This window comes from Rhinatrema bivittatum, chromosome 15 (genome assembly GCF_901001135.1).
Source record: "Rhinatrema bivittatum chromosome 15, aRhiBiv1.1, whole genome shotgun sequence".
Taxonomy (NCBI): Eukaryota; Metazoa; Chordata; class Amphibia; order Gymnophiona; family Rhinatrematidae; genus Rhinatrema; species Rhinatrema bivittatum.
This window is the reverse complement of record NC_042629.1, coordinates 68,277,944-68,297,173: the sequence shown is the minus strand read 5'-3', so window position 1 is coordinate 68,297,173 and position 19,230 is coordinate 68,277,944. Positions and strand designations below refer to the sequence as shown.

Here is a 19,230-nt window from a genome sequence, read left to right as displayed (position 1 = left end):
AACTACTGGACGTAAACAATAGAAAGAGAAACGCGTGTATTGAAATATAGAACTTCACATGCAAAGGAAACAAGAAGGTATTTGTGTACTTCCGCTGAAATTACTTTTAAATCAAACAAATTCACTGGGTGACACATCACGGTGAAAGCAGGCGTTCCGGCTTACCAAAATGTCCATGCTCTCTCGCGCAGGGCAGCCTGGTCGGGCCTCTCTGGCACGGCGTTGCAGATGATAGCATTCATGGGGACGGTGGACCTGATTATGGGCAAGCTCAGAGACCTGAACTCCTTCACAGCCTGTTCCACTTTCAGTTCATCACCAGGTTTGGCTAAGAAGCAGCAAATAAAAAAAACAAAACAGTGTTCAATATGCAGCAGAAAGCAGGAGAGCTCTAATTATCCTCATGGTTTATCTGATATTTCTAGAATTTCCAAAAGAACTCAAATTAAAATCCCGCCCGTTATGGCAGCTTTGGTAAACTATTTGCTGGCTTTCTCACAAAAGACGCTGCTCTGTAAACATCTAACTGGTCTTAGAAGTGTAACTATCATTTCCCAGTCTTACTACAGGGGATTTACTGCAATTGGAATATGCATCTAAAAGAGACAGTACATCTACTAGGGATGTGCATTCAACTCAAGACTGAATTTTACCTTGCAAGCAGGTTCTAAGCAGCAATGTAGATGGACCAAATGGAATAATTGTGTGTGTTTGTTTTTTTTATAAATGGAAATGAATGAGGAATTTTCATTTTGGTTTGTTTTACCCACACAAGAAATGCTCAATTCCTCTCCCCTTCCCCCACAAAATAATAAATAAATAAATAAAAGCTCCAATACTTTCAGGTTCATTTGTTTCAGAAAATATTGCGCATTATTTGCAGGGTCTGCTGTTTTTTGCAAAACGAATACAAATTAAAAATAAGCCCACAAAATGAAAAAGTGAATTAAAATGATCAATAAGCAAACAAACAAACCAAGATAAAGATTTCCCTGCACATCCCCAACATCTACGGCCCCTAAAGTACAGGAAGTAACTATCAAGGCTCACGCTTTCTTACCTTTTATAAAATTCAAAGTGTGTTTGAATCTGTGTTACATGAGTAACATCTTAAATTAAATAAATTAATAGTTCAATACACATTAGAGACTTTCAAAACATGAATAAAACAGCAGAATTATTTGCCGCTCATCTGAAAGCCTTAAATTATCATCTTTTACTCCAATTCTGAGACCCATTTTAAAGAAGGTGATCTTCCTGAGCTCTCTTTCTGCTCCTGGCTGCAGAAGTAGCGTTCACATTCTCCTTGGAGAAGAAAGGGATCCCGGCCACTGCTCAAGGCATTTGGGGGCACAGATAAGACTATTTAGCCAGATTAAGCATTCATATTGGCACTGCCTGGCATAGATTAGTCCGGGATTAACTCCAGAGTTCAAGGACCACAAGCAGGTTTGGTTTCCAGGATAAGGAAAACACACCAGTGACCTAGTGCCTAGACAAAACCGGCAAAAACACATATTTAATGAATATTCACTCCTGCGTTACTCCTGCTTACCCTGTTTCTCTCTCCTAGCACAGACAGCCCGAAAGCCAAAGGCACCTCCTTACCCTGGGCCCCCTGGGCTGCATTGGCAGCTGGAGAACGCAGAGAAGACCAGACAAGCCGCAGTTTGCAAGAGAACAGTCATGTGCACGGTATTACATCAGTGATCCAGCCATACATACCAAACCATGCTAAAGACTTCCAGTGACCCACCCTTCCATTCCCCTCTGTTCAACGGGATCAGATTAATAAAAACAAAACTGTGCTGGGATCTATTTCCAGCCAGCCAGCTTTCTAAGAAGCCCCGTCTACCTGGGTCAGTGAAGGGATTATTAGCTTTGCAGGTCAACTACAAGATCAACACAGTGTATTCATCAGACATTACATGAACACAACATAGCACATGTCAGCGGAAGATGACTTTTTGGACCATCAAGTCTCCCTGGTTGCCCCTACCTACACTGTCTCTCTAGCTAAGGATATCTCCCAGCTGCTAGCCATGCAAAACTTGACCACCTGCAGAAGCTTGCTCTTCATCCTTCTGTGCCCTTTGCTGGGGATTGTAGCCAAGCCAGCCTGCTGCCCAGGCTAGCAACCTGTCACTGTCCCCTATAATACATGACAGATGCCCATCTCGCCTCTTGTCCAGAAAAGAGAATGAATGCATTTCAGAAATATTTTCAAGCCATTGATGTACAGCAAAAGAACTTACCAAAAGGGAACATCTATCTGGGATTATTCTTCCCCGTGGCTGAGACGGAAACACAGCCTGCATGCTAATGTACGTGCTGAGCCCGTAAGCGGCCCCGCTCTGCCGTCATGTTCCAACAGCGTGGACGCATGTCATGGCAAGCCTGGCCTTTCAAAGAAATGTCTTTTATGGGCTCGGCACGGACATGAACAAGATCTCGCACACATAAATGAATGTAAAATGAAAAGCTGAGGGATTAAATATTTAGTATTGCGTCTGTTCAGCCAAATGACTTTGAGCTTCCTGCGAGGCTGGCATTGGCAGTTTTTGACACTTTGGACCATTAGAAAATTTTAGTGATCGGTCATAATTGGCTGCAGCAGAGTTCAGGACCAGGGCGGAGCAGAGGTTCCTTAGCCGCAACATGCAAGAGCTGCATGACAGGTCTGGGTTTTCAGGATCTTCACAGTGAGCAGCCTTCAAGAGGCTGATTCATCAAAATCTTCTACCCGTCAACACAAAATGGGAATCGGCCCCTGCCCCCAAAAGGTATTTGCATATATTTGCTCTGAGACGAGGTTTATTTACATAATTTTGCGTCACACCCAAAACTAGACCAGTGTGCAGCCCTTGAGGACCACAGGGAATGCTCCTGGTTGCAAGAATTTTAGGTGACAATGCAGCAATGCCGCTCCGAGCCATCCCCAGGCTGCCGTGTTTGTCGAGTCCCTTTAAACCGCTGCCGACAAGTGCGATTCAGCTTTTGATGAGCCACCGAGGTTAAGAGTCCACAAAGTTTTAAAACAGAAATGGGAGGTGTGAGAAACAGATTCATCAAAGATTTGTGCTGCAGAAACAAACCAGGAGCTGCCGCTGGGTAAACGTGGACCCTTCCTATGGTACTACTGTCCTCTATCAGAAGCAGCAGCACTCAGGTAAACTACTCCGCTGGCAAGCTCTGGTGAAAAATGACAGATCGCCACAACTTACACGGCATTAAGAAAAAATGAAATAAAGGGAAGCTAGCATTTAATCTTCATAACGCTGTAATCCTCTCTACAGGTGAATTTAATCACTAGAATAAATGCAACTGTAACCTCTTGTACCACCTTGCCCTGGGCTTGGGAGCTCTAACTTCAGATGCAGATCATAATCTGGTAATCATTATTAAAAAAATGGTATATTTCAAAAAACACTAATTTTTTATTGTCATAACATTCAACTACATCAAAGTATAGTGCCTTCCCATCCCACAAAATTTGGCAATAGAGCCCTTTTTTGTTGTGGGACAGTTGACAATTTCATTCTGCTTTCTTGACGCACCATAAAAATTGACCTGGTTGACACCCAAGGCTTTCTTTCCCCATCCCACAAGCATCTTCTCAACTCTGAGCCTGGAGGGATAAGAAAACTATTTTTAAAAGCCCAACTTCGTCAGCCCAGTGGCTCAGTGTGGCAAATCCCAGTGTTTCAATCCCTGAGTCGGGTCTTCCACTCCTTGGGTTGGCTGAGGATGCTGCAGTGGCAGTGTTCACAGTACCCGGTGGGGAAGGAGTCATGGTCATCGCTGAACGATGACACCTTGTGGCCAGATTCAGGGCCCATCATTGCTAGATTCTGGAAAAAGTCCTGGATTATGGCTCTCAGCTGAGGACTGTCACTGCAATTTCTAGATTAGGTATGGTAAAGGGAGGAACGGGAGCGAGATATAAAAATAGGAGAAAAATCCCTGGCTATATGAATGAAGGCTCATGGTACCAAGTTCTGAATGAGACAGAGTTCCAAAGAAACAGGAGGAAGCCACCAGATCAAAACACAAAAACAATTTCACTAGACAAAATGCTCCTTTGTGAACATGCTTCAATCAGTGCAGCTCCAAGGTGCTTTGATGCTGATGGATCGATCGTCCGGTGCCCAGAGAATCTCTCCATCACTTCCAATAAGGACTGTTGTCCTTTCAGGATCATGGTTGCACATTTGCACTACCCCTTGACATCATGCGATGCCTCCAAATCAAATGACACATCTATCATGGGGGTCCATGTTAGACATGGTCCTTTTGCACTGGGGGCATCACTGGAACCCACTTGACATATTCGGCTGAAACAAAAGGGACGCAAAATCACACTCAATGACGGCAGTGGGTCAAAGGCCGCTGAGTACCAACAGCACACTGCCATGGTGGGGAAAACAACTTAGAAAAGTGACCAAGAAAAGGCTGAAAGGGACCCCGCGTGGACACATGGTGTAAGGCATGTCCAATGAGGCACAGTCCAAGTTCTAGAAACTTGGACACAAATTTTAAGTGCTGGGCTCCATCGGATGATGATGTCACCCATGCGAGAGGACTTCCATCTTGCTTGTTCTCTGAGAAAAAAAAAAATTTTATTGTTAATGTTTAGGACTCTTGGTTAATTTGTGACCACTGGTCATTCTTCTGTGTTGCTTATACATTTGCATGATGATGCAAGAGTTCTGGCAAAAGCTTTGCTGAAACAGCCAAAAGTGCAAGAAATGAAACTGAAAGTCTGGTCAGATGACAGTTGGCTGGGAGTAGCATCAGACTTCGGTGCAAATCTTCACTGGGTATTTCCAGCGTATTTTCTGGCATCATTAAAATTGTTTAACTGGAAACTGCTTGTTTGTTTATATTGTTCTGCATTCCAGTTTGACTGGTTCTTTTGACAAGTGAAAACTGCAGCCCATACACAAAGCCATCTAAAGATCTTCTGTGCAGCTGAATTATGAAGATCAGAGAGCAGAGTTTGGCTCCCACTTCACCTATGCTAGCTACTCGAGTTCATTTTAGTGAACTGTGCGGCATCCATTCTCCTAACCATAGTTCAGGTTCTGTAGTCCTTGGAAACATGGAAACCTCTTATTTATTTATTTAAAGATATGTATTCTGCAACTTCCAACCACAGTGGTTCAGTGTGAAGTACAATCTTCTGCATCGATGATCAAGATGTTGAGGGGAGGGTGAGGAACGTTTGCTTCCTACAGCCAAAGCGCTAAGGGTGACGTTACATCATAGACCACGCATCATCGCTCAGCACGATAGCTCCTAAGTGGTAGATCTACTGCAGATGCACCTCTAGGCTGCACAAAACTTGTAGGTAGATAGATTAACTCCCCATTAAGGACACAATTAAGAAATTCAAAAGTTAAAAAGAAAACTTTCAGCTCCGGTTGTAAACATCCTTTGAAGATTCGAGGCGATGTGGTTTCGGAACATTTCTAGCAATATGTCTGGTTAGAAATTTGAAATGAGGAGTAGTCTGGTGCCTTGCTGCCATGAGGACAGAATGGGGTTTAATTCCCATCTCTGGTCTTCTACCTCCTGGACTGGTCGGAGATGCCATGGAGGCAGAGTTCACAGCCCCTGAGAGGGGGTGAGGGGAAGGGTCTCATAGTCATCAGGCAATGGTGACCCCTTAGTGGTCAGATTTAGGGCCCATGGCTGCAGGTTTCCAGAAAAGCTTCACTGCATGCCCTCCAGCTCAGGACCATCACTGCAATGACTGGAGCTAAAGTAAAAAGGAGGATATAACACGAGTGAAACATCCCCCGGGTAGCACTGAAGGTTCATGGTACCAGGTCCCAGCCCTGGTTCTGACTGAGCTGGAAGCCCACAGGAGCAGGAGAAAACTGAATAGTCAAAAAAATAAAAATTGAAATGCTCAAGCAATGCCATGCCTTCAGATCTCAAAGACAAAGTTACCAATTGAATCAGAGGTGTAGGTGACAATTTCAAGCAGCAACATCCATAAAAAAAGGAGCACAAGGTTTTTAATCCCCAACACAATAAGAAAAAAAAAAGATGACAAGATGGCACACGGAATTAGGAACTGTGATTAACAAAGGGTGTGAAAACAACCTTGCCTCGCTAGCATACTCTACGAAGCTTAAATTTAAAAAAATAAAATTCATCCTACAGTCAAAGAGTTATGGATTAAGAGCCATTAGTCCACACCCATAAGAGCCACAGTCATGGAAGATACTGCCTTCTACACTGGGACATATGAAGACCATTCCATTAGCAATAACAGGGGTAGCCAATAGTTTGTTTGTTTTAACTGCCTCTTTCCATGTCTTTTCTTTACCCTTTAAAAAAAACACAAACCATCACCACTAAGTCACCCAATATGAGGAGAGAGAGAGACAGCCTTTAAATCTAAACTATCCCTTATGCAAAATAAGGTGAGCAATGCTTTGACTATGGCGAATTCATTAAGCTTAATACACAATACTTGCCCTTAATGTACATAACAAAAGTTAATGGGAAAAAATGCCTTCAGATTTTTCTCACATGTGGTTTCTCTGACACATCCGAGTTGGTCCCTGGATAATCAGTGTGAAAACACTTCCCAGTACAGTGCCCCTTGCTATGAGAAGGGTAAGATTACTCCATTGCAACAATAAATCCCCCCCCCCCTGTATACTGTATCCCATTTACTCTCCTGTATCTTCATCGAGTTGAGGAAAGCTCATAGCCAGAGGGCTGCCCCCTAACTACCCCTTGAGACCCCTCATTTCATATCACTGGGTCTTCAGCAGATTGGTTTAAGCGTATTGCGTCTTGATGGCCTCAGCCTGGTCTTGGAACTGAGTGGCTCTTAACTGGAAGGACTAGTGAAGGGGCAGTCAAGCCTCGAGAAATCAGAAAGAACCGATATTGAATATGATTGCACAGCAGACCAGCAACATCTAACTCTTCAAGTGCCCTCCCGAGTTATCTGGTCTGAAGTTTCATCTAAAACCCTTAGGCAAACCTTCCAGCCTGCTGAGTCATGAATGGTAATGACTTAGTGATTACTTCAGATAGAAATGCGATATTTCATAGTGTAGACTGATCCTGACACACAGATAAGTAATATATAGGTGAGCTCATCCAAGCCCACGCAGGGGAGAAACGACTAGCCTTCAACAGGAACATGTGATCCTTGAGAGAAGACCGTATTGGAAATTATTCTATGTGTATGTAATCCCCCCTTCCAGGGGGGGGGGGGGGAGAGAGGGACCGAACGATTTCCTTCAGGACCCAAGGCGTTTAGCTGGTACATAACAAACGACACAAGGTATTGGTATTCCAAAAAAAAACAATCTTTACTAAATGGTTCAAATTAGAAAGTTGCAAGTGGTAAAGTTTTTAAGCAGATACTGAGATTTCAGAAGGGAGTTTCTAATCCTTGTTGTCGCCCTTTTTCCTGGAGTTTAAGGCTCCTTAATTCTTAAGTACCTTTATGATACCCGATTCACCACATGCTCGAATCTTTCACCTTCTGGATTTCTTGATGAGAGCACCAGATGGGCACAGCTCTCTCCTGTTCTCCACTCCTCCTCCACATAGTTGGTCACCTCTGGACTGGCAGCTGACACTCGCTTCCCAATCCTCCTGCAAAGATCTTTGTTCGCGCGCAGACTCAGATCAAGGACCTCTTTCTCCCAATGAAAGACGGACCTTAGGGAGAGCGAGATTTACTCCCTGGGAGCAGGGATAGCCTCTACCCCCACTACTGGATCCCTCACGAACAGCTATTTATAGTAAAGTGGAAGCGGCACCAGCACAGGGAATTGTCTGTGTGACACTCTATACCCACAACAGGACTCTGAAGACAGTGGGGTTGGAAGACGGGCCCTCCCCCTTCCCCAGACTCCTGCAGAGAGAGAGAGGGGGGGGGGGACAGCCTGGACTTCCCTCACTCGCCACTCCAAACCTTCTGACCAGAACATTCTCAGATGTTAAATCTGTGTGTGCGCAAGGCTGTAAGGTTTACCTACCGTGCCTATTACTCTAGTCCAGGCCCTGGGCTGCACCATTGTGGCCACTCCTACAAGGAGTACCAGGACCTGGGCAAGATTACTGCTTTTTTTGTAGGCTTTTCTTGTTGGCACCACAGCAGTGCTGTAAATATAATACACATTTTATAAGGGTTATTTTTACTTGACATGTTATTTGATTGATCTATGTTATTTATCATATTGAACTATACAGTTATAGTAACAGAGTAGATGATGGCAGAAAAGAGACCATCTAGCCCAACTCATCTGGCCATTGTCGGTCAGACTGCAAGACTTCTTCTTATCCAGAACAGCCATTTTGCCTTCTTCCTTTCCACTCCACTATCTTGAGTAGAAGAGCATACAAGATCCCCGTTTTGTTCCTTCCAGCCTCCGCCTTTCTCATGCCTATGCCTGAAGCTGTGTAATCTATCTGTATAAAGGAAGTTTGGGTCCACGTGTGGTGTTTCTGTATGCACATGTGTATGTGTGTAGCCTCGCTGAGCCCGAGCCATCTTGGATGCTGCCACCAGTAGAACAGGAATGATTGGGCATTTGCTAGGTACTTGTGACCTGACCTTGCCACTGTAGGGGACAGGATGGATGGAACTTGGTCTGACCCAGCCTGGCATTTCTTATGTTCTGATCCACAGCTGATGGTGCTCATGAGTTTGTGGTCTTTTCAAAGCTGATGGAGCATCTTCTCTCGATTATTCTTATGCTGGTATTACAGAAACTGCAACAAAATCAACTCCCCCACCCCCCCCCCCCCCCCAAAACAACTACTCTGCTAGAAACCTGGACATAAAAAAAATTTCAGACAAAGATCAATTATGCAATGTTTCTATCACAAAAATAATGATCTCTTACCTTTAACTTTAAGGTAATGACCTCCAAATCTATATGCTTCAAAGTTGAGGAGGAGTGGCGTGTTGGATTGGTCAAGAAAAATATCCACTTTGTTTAATTCAATCCCTTTCCTCTCAAAAACTGGCAATAGTGCCTCTCTGAAAAACAGAATGCAGGTATTGTGGACATCACGGTGGATGAAAATGGCCATATTTTAAATGTATTATTGCACATTAGCAATCCCATTTTCTCTGAAGTATTTCAGTTAGGCCATGCCCTTCTGTTGTAGATAAAATCTGGCCCTTGAAGGAGAAACAGCAAAAGTCAGATATACTAAAGGGTTTTTCTCATTTTATCTCTAGGGAAAAATGCATAGCACATTTGGTTGCAGAGGTGGGATTTGAACCTGAGAAATTAACTTGTCTAAGGGTAGTTACTCCCTGTAAAATGTTATCTATGGAGGTAGTAGTATCTCCATAAATGTAACAAACTTCTCATTTAAGTATAGTGGATCCCGCCTTGCATCAGGGACAAGACTGGACGACCTGTTGAGGTCCCCTTCAGTTCAATGATCCTATAATTCCCTCAATCAAGGCCAATGGCCAAGATTAACAAAGGTTAGAGGGAAAATGAAATAAGGCAAGCCATAATCTCATGCAGAGTCCATATGCAGGCACAACATTTATTTTAATTTACAGAATTTTCTATCCTGCAATTCAAAATAATTGACCAGAGCAGCTTACAATATTCAGTCATAAAATGAAACATATTCCATACATATTCACATAACACAGCACATACTTATCAGGAGACACGAAAAAACACTTCTCATAAAGTTAACCTCACGTGACTGGCTTTAATAGATACAGAAATGTGCAAACTAATGCTGGATAGAAGTTGATTTTTAATGAGGGGGTTTCCCCACCGACAGAAATCTTTTCCCTAAATGCATTCCAGAGCGCATGGTGCAAAGTGCACTTACTTGCAGGACTCTGCTCCCTAACCTTAGTCAGCTCTCAGCACTTCTCCCCTCCTCTGGACACTGCCGTTACGTTATCCAGTTGATTGGCTACCAGGGAAGGGATATTTGTAGTTCCATTTTACTTATCGGATTCACCTTTCCAAGCAGCCCCTCAGAATGCCTCCGACAGCATTCCAGGCTGAAAGGTCAGCGCCATGGCACCAAGAAGAATGCATTTATCCCAAGGTTTAACAACTTCTAACGTTATGGGGCCAATCTGTTAATAATCAGCAAGTCAACTACAGTATAATGAGCACCAATAGCAAAGGTAATGAGTTTACAATAGGAGAATTCCAAGAATCTCCAGTGCTAACTGATTGTCCAAAGTTCAATGGCTTAGATGCTTTATAACGCCTTGTAAAAGCAAAAGTTTAATACAGAATAAATGCGCGTGGATTATGTTCACTTGAGGCATGTGTTACAGATTTGTACATAAGGGGTTCTTGGTGGTGGTTGGGGGGGGGATTGTAGAGAAACATCCATACAGAGTGTTATGACTCCTTCCAGCTCCTCCCAGTCCCCAAACCCTGAGAAGATCAAGGTTTTTACCCTTCTGTAAAAGGATTATAACAGGCATAAAACCACAGCTAAATAATAGGGAAATTATGTTATGAAATGTGGGGATGGAAGAAGTAGGCAGTATTTTATATTTTTATTTTGGTTGCATTGACTGTATTATTTTATGTGTTGATTTCATTGTACATCGCTTAAGGAGATTATATCAGTTAAGCAATCCATAAAAGATTTGAAATAAATAAATATGCATTTGTTTTTAACAAATGAGACCATTTTTGGTTTGTTCTAATAGAAAAAAAAACCAAAATAAAAATAGCCTCCTGTAAAATACCTGCTAATTTTTGGGGTATTTTCCTATTCGTTGCTTCCAGCGGACCCTGCCTGAGCACTGGCCCCGGGCCATTTTTTAGTTTGGGACAGTCCTGCCAAAGCCACCCGAGGCCCCCTTTTTTGGAGGGGTTTTTCTTTTGTTTTTGGGAGGCATTTCTAGTATAATTGGAGGGAGAGGGGGGTTGGCAAACAAACCCTCCACAATATAATATATATATATATATTTATTAAATGAAACTAATCCAAACCAAAAAGAAACCCAAAATTTTGGGGTTGCGCATCCCTACTAAATACAGAGCAGAAAGAAACACCCGATACAGAATTAGACCTTCTGCTACCTAAGAACCACTTGTAGGAGCTGATTCAGCCTTAAATGTCATGTGCAAGCTGAAAAGTAAAGCACAGAATTATAAAAGTGGTTACAAACTGGAGCAAATGAACAAAGTACTTGCATTACCACAGCGTTCAAAGCTGCCCAAAACCTAAAACGTATACATGCCAATAAGGGAAAACCAGTAAGTTTAAAAATGACAATTAGGTACTTAGATCGAACAGGTAACGTGTGTGTGCGTGCAGTCTTACAACACATCCCCGTTTGTGTCCAGTCGCAAGGTTCATACACTGAGGCCTGATCAGTCTGCAGATATCTGTAAATCACTGGCGTAAAAACTCCAGCCAAAGGGTCCCTGCAGTGCTGGCCTGGGGGGCAGGAGAGAAAAGGGGCACGCTCATAGACTCTGCCCCAGAAAAACTGATTTCTGTCCAGAGCTTTCCTCTAGAATTTCAATTGACACCACTGCTATTATATTCATCAATACAGAACAGATCGGTCCTGAATATCTGCCTTCCTTTGATCAAGAGTGTCACACAATTTACTAGAGGTCCCATGCTCTTTCCTATACTGATGTCATGGCTACCCTACCCTTAAAAGCTATGTTAGTTCTGCCAAAAGGTTTGTAAAATACGCACAGCATCCCTACTGCAAAATTATAGCATCAAAGAACAAATGGAACCGCAAGGAACTGAATCCAGCAGTGTCCGAGGCTCAGAACAGCTATCCTTCATAAGAAGTGGGCAGTGAGTCATAAATGAGCAAAACCTTGGATATTTGGCAAAGTATTCAATGCGCTTTCACTTAAGGCAAAAGAAAACAAAAGACTATTCCGTATACCAGTGCTTCCCAACCCTCTCCTGGAGGCCTACCTAATCAGTCAGGTTTTCAGGATTGTCACAGTGCATAGGCAGGAGATAGATTTGCATACCCTGGGTCTCCATTGCATGCAAATCTCTCTCATGCATATTCATCCTGGATATCCTGAAAGCTCACCGGGTTAGGTGTGCCCCCAGGAGAGGGTTGGGAAACGCTGCCATACACTATGTACCTTAGAAAAAAAAACTGCTGAGTGTATATCGCTACATAATATATTGCAGAATGATGAATCACCTCCAGCCTCTTGTTCACCCCCCTTGGAGGGAAGCAGCCCAACACCATCAGCTGCTCGGAGGCCATTTCCTGAGTTCCACAGCCTGAACATGCCGGATGGCAAACCCCAGTCAGGCAGGCAGAAACTTGCTGGTTTCCCCAAAGCGTCATTCCATGTGCGAGATGTTATCAGCCTAATGCTGAGTTGGATATAAAAGGTAACCTTTCCTCTCCCCGTCGGTTCATAGCTGGGTCATCAGTCTGGGCAACCTACTCACAGGCCTGTGGGTCAGCACATTGTCACTTATCCCAAGGCCCAGACTGCCATTTACAGGGGCAAGCTGGGCGCCTGAAAACTGTCTTCTGCCAAACGTGACGATAAGAGCACGCATTGCTCCACACAATGTGGGTAATTTTCAAAAGGATTTATGTGCTTAACTGGCTTTTGCATGTAAGTGGACGTTTGACAATCGCTAGGATATTCGCTAAGGAATTGCAAATAGGTTTTATGCGCCTAAGTGTACTTTAAGCACTTAAAAATGGGCTTTTGAAAATTGCTACAACATATGCTACTTTTACGCACCTAAGTCATTTTGAAAATCCTCCCCCCCCCCCCCCCAACGTGAGTCCTTTTTGCCATATTTAGAGGAGATGTTCCCCAGGGCGAGGTCAGGTCGGAAGAGGAAAATAGTGCACAGAGTGTGCAAAAGAAGGCATAAAGAGTGTGGGAACTTTGTAACCATGGTAAGTTTGAAATCGGACCTACGCCCGTGCTTTCTCTTAGAAACAGGCACAAAAAAAGCACCTGCAGACTTTGCCTACTGCAGACAGTTTGAAACTGCGCCCTCCCACCTCCCCCCTTTTAGGAAGCAGGAGAGGGTTTTACGGGCAGACGAGGCCTTTATTAAAAATTGCCCGTTCGATACCAGCGTAACCCTTCTTGCATGCGTTATGTTCCCGCATAAGCTTACCCGCATCAAGCAAAGGCGTTCCTGGAGCCAAGGCTGGTGAGAGGCTTGGGTTTGGATGGTTGTGCACACTTTAGAAAATTTGACTGTGTACTTGTAAATATTCAGGAAAATTGTGTGTGCACCAAACAGCAGATGTGGGATAGTTTTCAAAGCAGAGTTATGTGCATAAGCCTCTTCTGAAAACTGGTGTAATCTATCCACATATTTGAGGCTTACATTATACAGGATGTCTGAAAATTGCTTTCTTAATGGTGAAATCAGGATGTTTCACGGTTTGTTGTGTTTGGGTGACTTTTTTTTGGCAAAGATTTGCCCTTACCTTCTGAAGCCTATAGCATCCCGCCTGTCCTGATGGTTCCCCATCTGGGTACTAGCTATGCCAGACCCTGCTTAGCTTCTGAGATTTAATAAATTCAGGCTCTCCCATGCCAATATTGCTGGGACTATTGGCTTAAAATCATGCTTATTTTGTTTCTTATTTTTTTAGTACTCTGTTAATGAATATTATTGACATTTGGTTGTTTTGTCTTTTACAATTATGAATGTTTTAATTGTAAACCATTGTGACCATTGGAACAGCGGTAGATAAATATGTTAAATAATAAATAAATAAATAGATAAATAAATATCAAAATCTTAACCTGACTCAATCTCCACAGTAGGGTTTGATTGGCTTGGGTTTTGAAATTACTGTTTATTCCTTTGTTAATTACTTATGCTGTTGCTCTAAGCAATGAAGAAAAAACACACAGAATAAAATAGCGTAACATACATCAAATAAAATACTAAAGTAAACAAATAATCCTAAACAGGAAGAGGTCCATATCGAAAAGTCATTTATCCATCTAAATGGCAAAATAGGCATATTCAGCCACTTATCCAGCTAAATTATAGCCTAATAAGTAGTTGTCCGGCCATAATTTAGCTGGATAAAAAGGGCATTCTGGGACGGGGCTGAGTTATCTGGCTGATTTAGGTGACTATCATATATTCCAACTAAGACATAGATTTATCAATATCTCGGAAATAGCACCCGTGTTTAAAAAAAAAAAAAAGTGTACCGCATGCACATTTTCCACAATGCATTACTGACTGAGAAGGTTGGTGGTTTGGGCTGCTAGAAGAGAGAGAGCGAGAAAGGGAGAGAGGAGAGAGAGAGAGAGCACCCTGTGGAGGCTCACATACAAGTTAACATTTTATATCACTGTAAGAAGGGTATTATGAACTCCGGGTGAGATTTGGGGAGTGGCATAGGTTTTGGGGGAGTTTTACATGCACAGTCATACATACGAACAGCACAGTTGCCATCAGTGAAGATTTGGTGATTTGGAGTGATGAAAGGTAAAGGAGTAGATTGGTACAATGTATTCTCTACCTAGGTTGATTGCAGCTAGACAGAGAGTGCATCAAGCTAGGTAGAGAGAACATTGTACCAATCTACTCTTCTTTCAACTTTCATCTCTCCAAATGAGAGTAAATCTTCACTGATGGCAACTGTGCTGCTCGCACCTCGAGTTCATAATGCCCTCTCTTACAATGGTATACAAAGTTAACTTATATGTAACCTCCACAGAAGCTCTCTCTTTCTCTCCTCTCTCCTCTCCCCTCCTGAACCGGTATTTGCGATAATAACTGTTTTGGCTGGTACACACAGCTAACGCAGGCACAACGCACAGAAAAAAAGGTGTAGTTATTTCCGGCATTAAAACCCGCATTGCCGTGCATTATTGTATTATGTTAACTGACCCTCATTTCCATTTACTCCGCCCAACTCCTCCCACTCGAATACTAATTTTAAATTTGCATATACGTTTTGTGATGCGGTATTTATCGGGCATGCTACAGCGTTATCGCGGGCATTAGGGCCCTAACACGATTTGATAAATGACCCTGTAAGTTAGCCGGATACATTCAGACCTGTTCCTGCGCAGGCCTGAAGTTATCTTGGCTTGTGTGGCTATCTAACGTGCTGCGTAACCAGATAACTTTAGAAGATATCCGCTAAGTGGCACTGGTGAAAACAGTCCAAACAAAGAAATGAAAGGGCCAGCGGGGCCAATCCCCTTTCTCCTCCCCAAAAATCATCATACAAATGCCCTGACGGCCGTGCTATGCTCACCCTCCAAACCAGTTTTAAACCTTGAGCCCAGCACTGTACGCCAGCCCCCGACCCTTTATTGTTTCTTGTGACCAGCATGATGGGACTATCGTCTTGAATGTTGGATATAAAAAAACTTAATAAATAATAAATAAATAAATATAAATAAATAAATATGAAGATCATCATGCCCCCTCCCCCCCCCCCAGACACCCTCAGGACCCTCCTTACCTCCCCCCCCCCAACTACCTCAACACCTCATTTCCATGCCGGGAATAAAGGACCCTCTGCTCGCTCCCAGTGCTGCTGTAAAAAGGCAGCGCGGGAAGTGTAAGCTTTTAAATAATCTACCCAGTCTATATGGAGCCCGACAACTTTAGGCGGGTATATTGAGCAGGGACGTTTATCCCGCTGAATGTACGGGTCAAACTATCCGCTAACTTTAGCCTGATGGCTTTGTCCACTGAACGGCCTCGACCTACAACAGCCAACATGGGCCCTAGCCCTTGGCAAAAGAAAATCGAGAAGCAACGGTGCTCAGTCAGGCAAGGCCTGTTGGACAGGACTGCACTGCAGATTAAAAAAAAAAAAACAAACGCACCATGACACTATTTGTAGGTTGTCCCAAGGGCTGCCTAACATTTTGTATTTACTAGCAAAATGCTTAGTACACGTGGCTCTGAATACCCGTAAATTAAACCTACAAAAAAAGCAAAGCAAAGGATATTAGGTAGCCCCCTAAAATCATCCCAAACCATTCCTTAACCATCCCAAGAGCAGGCACATCAGGTCCCCAGGTGCTCACCACCCTCCTTCCAACAAAGCTCCCTTCTCGTCTCTGCCTGCATCGATCAGCTGCCATCCTAAAACTAGAGCTCACTCCTGAAATGCACTCTCCACGTGCTGACGAGCGCCCACCCAGGCTTTAAGTAAAAGCAGAGAACGCCACGGCACAAAAAAAGCAGCAAAAAACCCTTCACACTAGGAACGCGTGACTGCGATGCACTGAAAACTGCCGGGCAGAGCTGTACTGAATTTTCACATTATCCTTCTACTTACAAACTGTTCACAAACAGGACTGGGGAAGGCAGAAAGCAGTCGACTTTCAACATTGGGCTTTGGGAGAAATTTCATAATATTGTGATTTAGTGTGATTGTTTCACTCCATGTTAGTTGATTTATCAATGGACATTTGCCAATTTTAATCTAGTTTAGAGCACACGTGTGGTGTGAATGCATACGATATACTATATTTTTGTTTCAACATTTGTAAGAGGTTTTTTTAATTGTATTTATTTAATTACATTTTTTAACAACACAGTTTAACAACAGAATTTGTACTATAGGCTTTTTCAATTTTGCATTATTTTTGGAACATTTTCTTAATAAAGATTTTATCGTGTTTCTGTAAATGTTTCTGGAGCGCTGTTTTCCCTTAGGGGTTTCTTTGTTTTATATATAGATGCTTATAGATGTACTAAATGCGAGGTAGAGAAGCAAAAAAAATTACCCCAGTGATTTCTTCTTCATAGCCGGCACAATCTCCGTTTCTATATCGACATTTAAATCGAACTTCAGGGTGAAACATTCTTTACTCGGGTCCTACAGATGAAAAAAAAAAAAAAAAGGAAACCAGTGTTAATACTTTCAGGTCCCTAAGAAATGTCCCTCCCCCTCCCCCCCCCCACCCTCAAAAATAAAAGAAATAAACCGTGATCGGCAATCACATTAGCAAACCATAGGGGATCTGTATCAGGTCGCAACAGTCAGGGTTAAAAAGGATCTTTCACCAAACCACTCCTGGTTTATCGCTGGCATCACTGATTGCCATTTTTTTTTTCCTGTTCTCTCTCTCTCATACCTTCTGCTTCACAGCCAGGCCATAGGCCTAGTGAATAAAGCTTTGCTGGTTTTTGGGAGGGGGGGGGGTTTGGGGGGGTGCTTGGCAGCTTCCTCCCTGCTCCTTGAGGCTTTCAGTTCAATCAGGCCCGGCTTCCGCTGGACTCTGACGCCGCGACTGAATTCATGTTCATGGCACCTCTCAACTGGTCTCAACTGAGCTGGAAGCCCAGAGTTGCAGAGGGAAACGTTTGGGTCGCAAAAGGGAATAAAAATGAGAGAACGCCGTTAACATTCTTCTTTGTGGATTATTGGTGAGTAAAGTTACCCCTGCTATAAAACAGCCCAAATGATTCTGTGCTCTCGGTGTGCGTGAGAATTAGCCACAAATTCCAATTCCCCCCCCCCCCCCCCCCCTGTTTCTCACGAATGCTTTCATTTTTACGTGAAGCCTTTCACCAGGTTTTTGACTGCCCCCGCTAAAAGATTTGGCAATAAACCCTCTGGCGAAACTTCAGACGAGACAATGAATTCCAAATTCTTGCTAAACCTTACACGAAGCAGAAGGTCGAATTCTCACCCAGTCTCCCGTCAACATGCTGAAAACTGCTATAATCACAATATTAAAAAAAAACAACCCAAAATGCAACCAGAGCAATGGTTATGCCATGCCTACATCCCCCCCCCCCCCCCCCCCCCCCGTCCACCGGCAGAACCCATGAGTTATGTATCTAAGTCCACTTTGACAATTCGTTCTAAAGTCTCCTGTCTTCTAGCTAGGAAAAGCCTTGTAAAACCAATACCATATGCACACTTCATTGCTCTGCTTGCATTATTCTATTTTTTTTTTTTTGATATTGTGATTATAGCAGTTTTCAGCACATCTGATAGAAGACTGGGTGAGAATTCGATCTTCTGCTACGTGTAAGATTTAGCAAGAATTGAGCGGATGTGTACATTTTACGTGCTGAAACACTGTGCAAAAACGGCTTCCCCTCTGTCCCCCAGAACACCTCTTGCTGGTCCATGGAAAATTCCGGGCAAAATCTTGCTCTGCATGTGCTTTTCTGCAGACCATCCTTAGGATGCTTTTCAAAGGCTGATTTTACACACACAAACAACAGTTTACGCTCGTAAATCCTTTTGAAAAATTAGGCCCATGATGCTTAAAATTTGATTTCGCCTTTGGGTTGGCCCTGTTGGTGCTCTGTGGCCAGGGAAAGGTGGCTTTTGTCTGAAGCTGCAGTAGAACCAGGCTGATTTAAACCTGCTCTCATTCTAGAGGAACCTGTGGATTATGCCATGATCCAGATTTAAAATATCTGGTGGATTTTTGCCGCAGATTTCACCAAAATTTGCAGATTCATTGAAATAAATAGCGGATTCTTCCACAAACAGCAATTTTATTTTATTTATTTGGTGCAATAATTCAGGGCAGCTGCTTTTTTTTTTTTTTTTTTTTTTTAATTTCTGATGGACAATCCAGTAAGAGTTCTGTGAAAAACAGGCACAAAATCCTTCAGGAAACCAAATGGCAAAATATTGCAAAGACAAGCAAAACGATCGGGTCACTAAATATAACGCGTCTGCAGACGTCCCAATGTGTAATTTTCATTTACTAAAATTATTAACAAAGGTGAAATCTCCTATCACCTTTCATGTAATTAACAATTCTCATGGGCATCACTGTTTTTAGAAACGAGAATACATTAATTCTTTGATGATAACATTTAGCTCTCAGCTAGGAAAATAAAAAGATGGAGCATAAAAATCATTCTTACATCTGTGTGTCTTCTCCGAGTTTTCTTCTTGCTCAGTTTAAGGGCAGTGCTCTTCTTGTCCCTGCAGAATATGGAAAACACATTTGTTTGACAGCTTCTGAAGTATGGCGCCTACACTGAAGCAACATATCAGACGTCTAAGCCTGCACATATGGCAGGCGGCCCACCCTTCACTTGGGGGGGTTGGGGGGGACAGAAAAGTCTCGGCTCACAATAGGAACGGTGATGCGTACTTCAGAGGGCTGCACAAACACCGGGCCAGGAACGCATTCCTCTCGTCACTACTGCCCGGCAACCGAAGCCCGGGCCGGGGAAACCCAAGTGGGCAAAACTATTGCGAGAAAAGCCAGAAAAGGAAAACAGACCAGGGCTTTAAAATCAGTCACT

At 43.2% G+C, this 19,230-nt stretch overlaps 1 protein-coding gene across 1 annotated transcript in view; it reads right to left on the bottom strand.

The window, feature by feature from the left end:
* The window catches only part of LOC115076515 (pleckstrin homology domain-containing family G member 5-like), a 71,934-nt gene that overhangs the window by 45,701 nt on the left and 7,003 nt on the right, over window positions 1-19,230 (bottom strand). The window contains exons 2-5 of the mRNA XM_029578056.1: window positions 18,844-18,904; window positions 16,734-16,825; window positions 8,886-9,022; window positions 166-328 (exon numbers count right to left, since the gene is read on the bottom strand). Coding sequence (XP_029433916.1) covers window positions 166-328; window positions 8,886-9,022; window positions 16,734-16,825; window positions 18,844-18,904 — 453 coding nt within the window. The remainder of the gene's footprint in view (window positions 1-165; window positions 329-8,885; window positions 9,023-16,733; window positions 16,826-18,843; window positions 18,905-19,230) is intronic.